This window comes from Solanum stenotomum, chromosome 1, assembly GCF_019186545.1.
Source record: "Solanum stenotomum isolate F172 chromosome 1, ASM1918654v1, whole genome shotgun sequence".
In the NCBI taxonomy this organism is placed as follows: domain Eukaryota; kingdom Viridiplantae; phylum Streptophyta; class Magnoliopsida; order Solanales; family Solanaceae; genus Solanum; species Solanum stenotomum.
Window position 1 is genome coordinate 96,850,480 of NC_064282.1, and position 7,364 is coordinate 96,857,843.

Here is a 7,364-nt window from a genome sequence, read left to right on the forward strand (position 1 = left end):
GTATTCATTTGTTTGATGTAAACAATAACTTCTAAATAAGTATATTCATTTAGTTTAAACTATTAAAGTCATTATTTCATGTTAATTATAATATGAAATAAAAATCATCTCAAATATCAACATAACTTGTTACACATGGAAATTTTTCAAGTTGCTATGTACAAATAGAAGGAATAAACACCTAATTAGAATAGTATCAATATTTGAATTATCTTCAAACTTTACTATCAAAGAATTTTATGAGTGGAAATTTAACAGAATATAGCCATTATACTATGAAATAATCATCACTAACCCCCCCNCCCCCCCCCCCCCCCCAAAAAAAAAAAAATATATCGTCTGAAAATGAAATGAACCTAACAAAGTTAATTATAGATACAAATTATAATGAGAATAATTTTGTTCTTGAAATTTTTTCTTTGTTTGGGAAATTGCTTGTTAGATTAGAATATTTATTCACTTGCTTTTTTTTTTTTTTTGGAAAAAAATAAAAATAAAGAGCATTTTAAAGTATTATTTCTCTTATGTTGCTATCAATTATTTTTGAAATAATCCTTGCTTTTGTGATTCTTTTTTTTTTTTATTTGCACCTTATTGTTCTTTCCACTATTTGATTAATAGGGATCTTTGATTCTTGACCCAAATGCAAGTTATTTTTTCACACCTTCACATAGGGACGGAGTTAGAGGGACGAAAGGGTTCATCTAAACCTTCTTTAATTAATTTTTTTTGATATTGTATTTATTTTTATACATGCGAACGAAAAATCTCTTGTAGTCGGTTAGCATATAGTTGAAATGGGTAATTCCTCTATCATTCTTTAAAATTTAAATGCCAAGTCTTTTAGTCTATATCAGGGTTTGAACTCGTGATATATGAGTAATTCACACGTCATATGTTGTGCTCTCACCATTAAATCAAAAGCTAAGAGCAATTTTGATACCAACAAGGCAACAACAACAACATACCAACTGTAATCCCACAAGTGAGGCCGGGGAGGATAGGATGTACACAGACCTTATCCCTATCTTTCTGGGGTAGAGATGTTGTTTTCGATAGACCCTTAACTCAAAAAGAGAAGCTTTCGAAGTAGGGTTGCAAGAAAAAAAAAATGATAGCAAGATAACAAGGAAAATAGCCAAATGCAAGTAGAAGTGGTTCATGTTTCATAGGAAAACAACACACTCAAATGACTAGCAGCAATTTATGCACTAGCATAAGGATAACCATATGCATTCTATGTTTGCTCGGACTCTCCAAGAATGTCGATGAACTCGTGGCAAATCCTTCAAAAATACATTAGTTTTGAATAATCTGAACATCCATGGACATTTTTGGAAAGTCCAAGCAACATAGTCTGCCTTACCAGCTCAAAGGAAGCACTACAAAGGAGAAGGTTCGGCTAATTTTTGTAACGAAAAGAAAGCTAAAACAGAACTAGTTCCAAATAACTAACAAGCAGATTCAGATATGGCCAAGAACATAGGAGAAACCTTTCAAATGTAAGAACATAAGTTATCATCAATCATCACTTGTATCCAGTTTCAAGGCAAAACTCCAGTTTTTTCGAGTTCCGAGCATATTGCTGAAAGTGATTGATATACTTCATAAAACCATAAGCATGAAAACATGGAGGGGGAACAAAAATAGAGGTCACTTTACAGAAGCTAGGCCATTTTAAGATGTCTTGCCAATTCAGCTAGGTTATAACTCGAAAGAATAAAAGAAAGTTTTCAGCATATAATCAGTGACGCGAAAAGGAGGATAGCTAAATCCTAGAATTGGCAAAAGAAGAGAGATGTCATACTGCCTTAGCTGTATTGTGTTCTTCCCCAAGTGTTGCCAGCCTTCGCTTAGCTACCTTGGACCTGTAACACCAAACTTCAAATGCCTCGGTGAGGTCTGGATATCGAATCTGTTGATTTTCCAACCACTCTGTTAAAATGTCTGTCTGATCAACTGACGACAATGTAAGTATAATAGCAACAAATGCTGACTCCAAAGATTGCCAGATCTCACTATCGAATTTTAGTGTGAGATCATCCTCAGTTTCCTCGGAGACAGAATCGACTAAAGGCTTCATCGTCCGGACAAAAGGAAGCCAGAGCTTCACCATGTGAAGTCGTTTTACTGTAGGCAACACAACTATGCCATAGCCTATTGCCTCTAATACTTTTGCAGTCACCTCAAGAACCTTCAGCTTTGTCTTCAGAGTTTGATTTTCTCCATCTTTTTGTTGAACGATGGTTACTAGCTTCACTGACAACTCCGTCCAGCTGCAAACAAAATCTCTGATAATCTCCAACTTTCCTAATATCTGACATGCCCATAACAAATCTGTCAAACAAGAATGCAACGATTGCATTTTCCCAGAATCTGAAATCGATTCTTGGAGGTCACATAGTAGAGATTCTACAATGCTGTTAAATCTATCAAGCAGCTTCTTGACACATCGCATGACTTCTAGCTTTATCTCTTCATCAGCGCTCAGTAAAGGAGCATCATCGTCCTCGGTAAGCATGTATTCAAGCTGTTCTTGAGCAGTGTTTTTCAGATCATTCAAAGGTGAAGGAGGTGATGACGTAGCAAATTGAAGGGCTGAAAGAAAAATCTTCATTACTGCAGTAGGATTGACTGGTTGGAGGCGAGCAAGTACTGGTTCCACCTTAGATCCCATGCTTGGTATAGTATTTAATATCTCCTCCTCCTCAGCTTCCTCCCAAGGGACTGCTTCCAAATAATCCACACATACTGCAATAATTCTTGGGCATCCAAGTTTGACAGCAACTCGCAAAATGCCAAGTGCATTCTTGACACCATGGCAAATTTCCATCATTAAGCCATCCGCAATGACATAAAAGAGTCGAAGGACATTGACATGGGAGTCCAGATCAGGTTCTTCACAGTAAACCTCAACACAATTGCGTGAATCCAGAATCTGACATGTCGGCCAACTATCTGATAACCGATCAGCAAAATATTTACTCTCTTCAACGAGAATATGTGAATGACAGTAAAGCCAATCATCACGGCCATCCTGTGTTCTAAGTCTTACGACAACATCACTGGTTGGTCTATCTCCAATCTTGCTTGGTGTCTTCGATTCATTAGGCTGCAGGGGGGAAATGATATAGGTTAGTTAACGTGATAACTTATTGACAATATTCAACAGTCAAATCAATAAGAGAAAAGCAGGATGTAAGCTTCTATGATGCCTTTAAATGATTAATGTTCCTACTTCACTCCTTAATGATCCTTCTATCAGCACAGGAAAGTGAAGGCAACCCACCAGAGCAGTCAAATAAGTAGATGCAAGAATCAAATCCATGTACATGGCTCTTAAGGCAAGGGAAAGCCTAACTGCCCTAAGGCAGCCAGGGGGAGGAGGCCAAACGCCTCGCAGCCGTATACCTTCCAGCATGAGGAGTTAGACTCTTAGCCTGAATATGAGGTGTAAACCACCTCTTTAGCTTTCCTTGCCCGTCAAAAAAAAGAGAGAACATTTAGGACAAGTATATTATTCAAAAGTTAAATTGAGTGGCATAACAAACAGCTTTCCAACTTCCACGGATTCTTATCAACTTTTTACTCTTTCAATTTTTTTTGAACCATTAAAGCATTTCAAATTAAAAGATAAGAAAGTGTTCACACTCTAAAGGAAGACCCCTTGCTCTTATTGGTTGCCTGGCCAATGCTGGATTGTCTCGGCTTACGCCTTTTCCATTCATATCACCAGAAATATCTTGAAATGTTCCAAATAAGAAGTAAGGTAAATTGATTCATCAAGAGTTTCCTGTTTATTTCAAATTTCCAACGCTCCGGTGATATGACACAAGAACCATATATTCTTTTAGTTTTCTATACTATGTTAAGACACTTACGACTGTCTCCATTAATGCACAAGACTAATTGGTGTAGCTTTGATGCATTGTCAGATCTGCAAATAGCAAAAGGATACATGACATCACAAAACAAGATAGCAAAACAGCTTAAATCAGATTCTGTATTCAATCAGAAACTGTGCATCCCTAGCAAGTCAAAAAAGTCCAACAGAAGTTTCTTTTGGATAATTAAATTCCAACAGAACTTCTTTTTTTCCGATTAGATATAGATCTGAAGAGAAATTTAAGCTCTATTTGGTTAACCCAAAAACACATAAAAGAATCAAAAGAAAAAGTTAATAGAGCAGTCATTAATAGTAACTTTTCTTAGCAGTGGTGTGCGGGTCAGCTTGTGCGCACAAACCCTAGATGTGATACGTTTACAACATGGACTACCAGGGTATCTAATCCTGTTTGTGCCCCATGCTTTGGCACCTCAGCGTCGGTAGGGAGTAGGGGCCCAGAGAGCTGCCTTTGCTTTTGGCATTCCTTTGTAGATCTCCAGAATTCACCCCCCTACACAAGAAATTCCACTCTCCTCTGTCTCACTCAAGTGAATTGGTGATATATATAATGTCTTGGCCTCGGGGATAGAAATCTATAATATGCAAACAGCATCAGCCATCAGGCATCAATATGTAAAACAAATATGGAAACACTAATTCAAGTCATACAAAAATGGCTGGTAAATCAAGTTAGTTTCCAAAATTGGCAGACATGGCATTAACACTTATTCATATTTACCAACTTTTAATTGAAATGTCATCAACTTCCGATTTTCCTAAAAGAGAGAACTTTTCAGGTAATTATAACATGAAAAACTCTAGTAACGCCAATTTCGAAAAAAGGAAAGAAAGAAAAACTCTATTAACTTTACTCTTCTCACCACAAACTCCATTCATTTTTGTATTATGAAAATATCATGACGAGACTAATGAACTCCACATGTTCAACTCTTCTTAACCTTATCTCTCAATACTAGAATAAAGTCAAATTGACGGTAGCGTGATCATAAGTATGTCATCTTACATAGCTTAAGGATGTTAGCTCATCCTCTTACTTTCTACTTCGTCCTCTTTTGTCTTGAGAACTAGGATCAACTACTGAAATTTAAAATGTTATATTAATTTCTGGCCTTTTCCGAGGACTGAGGGCTTGCGAAAGACATATATAAACAGTCGTCTAAGTGGAAAGTCGTGTTATTTCGAGAGTTGGCACGTAGAACTAGGTGACGTTTTTGAAGCATAATAGTGCTTTACTCATTAAGCTTACAAAAGGAATTACAGAGTCCATCATGTTCTATAGTAGCTGTAGCCAATAGGCATCTTTGACAAACAAGTTAGGACACATAAGCGTGTATAGATGATCAATGAAAGACAAGAAATTATGTATTTATGTTAAACAAGGGATTGGAAAGTGAAGAATACAATCCAGCTCCAATAAGGCAATCATATACAACCTTTTGAAGGGCCACCTCTCCCGCAAGTTCCTAGATTTGCTTGGTCATAAAATGGATCTTCTAGTGTATATCCCCGACCGCTAAACTACAAGAAAGAACTAAATAAGGCTTAGTTGAAAAGAAAGGCCTGTGAGATTCATAAAGTCAGAAAAACAAATCATAACCCAAATTTGAAATCCGTGCACATAGCCACCACTACTAACGTAATTTCCAACTGGTGCATCATTACAATTATCACAGTTAGGAAACTTGATAGTTGTAAGTTTTAGTAATTTATCTCTATCTTCACAGTTAACATGGATAGCAGCATCATTGATATGTAACATGAAGTGTTAGCAAATGAATCAAAATTACCCTACATTTGTCATTGGTACACATTACTTTTCAAGGCACCAATTTTCCGAGCACTCACGTAAGAAACATTTTCCAACAATATACGCTACCCTAGAACGATACTCAAGACAGAAGTTGCTATAACTAGTAAGTAGTATTAACATAAAGCAAAACAGCAACTCCATTATCACAATGTATTCAGTAATTCAGCTACTTAACAAAAAAAACAACTTGCATAATAAATAGTAACATTTCAAAGAACCCCAAGCATTTCTCAGACTCGACAAAATGTGTATAAAACAAACAATGGGGTACCCTTCGGGATGGCTCAGATGGTTTATCTTATGACTTCCATAATAGAGGTCTCAAGTTCAATACCCCTTGCCTGCAACAACAGGGGTTTGAGCCTTGTCTAGTGCGTTTTACCTCTCCTGTATGGTATGCAAGCTATCGGGGTTTTAGTGGCTACTACGGGTTCCCTAATCATCAAAAAACAAAACAAGACAATATGCAAAGTTCTATTTTCTTACCCTTTATCCAAAATGACCCACATTCTCCTTCCACTCATGAACCCCATTTTCAAGATTATCAAAAAGCTCCCTTTGTCTACTTCCCTTCACTCAAGCAACACATACCAAAATCTCCCAATAGATACCTGCAAATGATAAATAAAAACAAAATCAAAACACCCATCAGCTAAAATCTATTGAATGTAACAGTTCAATATCAAAAAGTACTAAACTTGAAGAATTGAAAAAAAAAAAACCTAAAGTACTAATCTTTTTCTTAACAAGATAAAAACCCATATCAAGAATGTAACAACAAGATTCTTTAAAGGGTATTTCTTCAAATTCCATATACATAAATAATCTGAACAAATTAGCAGAAATTATTGATTCTTGTGCAAAGAACATACCTTTCTTATTCATTATCAAGTAGATTTAGAGTTGTTTACTCTACAAATTGTTGAAGCAAAGAGTACAAATTTGGGGGATTTGGGCATTTAATTCTTGAAACTGTTTAAAGATCAGAAATTTGGGGAAAATTGAGTTCACTTTTTTTTTTGGAAGGATAAATTGAGGAATATAATTATTGAAAATGTTTTAAAAAGGCTAAACTATGATGATGGTTGATTTTTTAATTTTTTTTTGGCACAAGTTGGGATTTTTTTTTTTAGAACTTTTTTTTCTATTCGGTGTCCGGTAATCATATTGGAGCCCGCGACTTCATATGCAAGGGAATTTAAATCTGAGACATCTAATTAAGGATGAAGAAGTACTTACTACTCCACTGCAACTCTTATTGATTAAATAGATTCTTTAATATATCTTTCTTGTAGCACATATTACTAGTAAATAGAGTTATAGCTCAATTGGAGAGATGTTCACGCTTTCGTTCGGCTAGATATGGATCACGCGCTATAAGGAATTCAAAAAAAGTATGTAATTTTCTCTACTTGAGAATATATTGGAGATTTTTGTGTTGTTCGAACTTTTTATGATTTTTCAATTACCTTAGGGGTCGTTTGGTGTGAAGGATAATATCAAATAATCTTGGGATTAAATTATAGTGCCACTTAATTTGTTGTTTGGTTGGTAATCCCGAGATAACTTATCTCGAGATTAATAATAGTATTGGAATTTGGGTGGTATAGTAATCTCGGAATAAAATAAGTAAATGACAAAAATGTC

General features: G+C 35.6%; 1 protein-coding gene across 6 annotated transcripts; it reads right to left on the minus strand.

Moving 5' to 3' along the window:
• Positions 1 to 1,615: 1,615 nt before the first annotated feature.
• Positions 1,616 to 6,753, minus strand: LOC125876252 (BTB/POZ domain-containing protein At3g05675). 6 transcript variants are annotated; one of them, XM_049557424.1, is made up of 6 exons: positions 6,590 to 6,753; positions 6,204 to 6,328; positions 5,341 to 5,420; positions 4,204 to 4,479; positions 3,882 to 3,937; positions 1,616 to 3,112 (listed from the first exon to the last, which is right to left on the minus strand). In XM_049557424.1, exons 5-6 carry the CDS (start codon positions 3,891 to 3,893, stop codon positions 1,802 to 1,804), a joined length of 1,323 nt encoding a protein of 440 aa, XP_049413381.1. In that variant the 5' UTR covers positions 3,894 to 3,937; positions 4,204 to 4,479; positions 5,341 to 5,420; positions 6,204 to 6,328; positions 6,590 to 6,753; the 3' UTR covers positions 1,616 to 1,801. The 6 variants fall into 6 exon arrangements, with proteins under 6 accessions (XP_049413381.1, XP_049413351.1, XP_049413373.1 ...); XM_049557394.1 differs by having other exon boundaries at positions 5,341 to 5,425; XM_049557416.1 differs by having other exon boundaries at positions 5,341 to 5,438.
• Between the last annotated feature and the right edge of the window lie 611 nt (positions 6,754 to 7,364).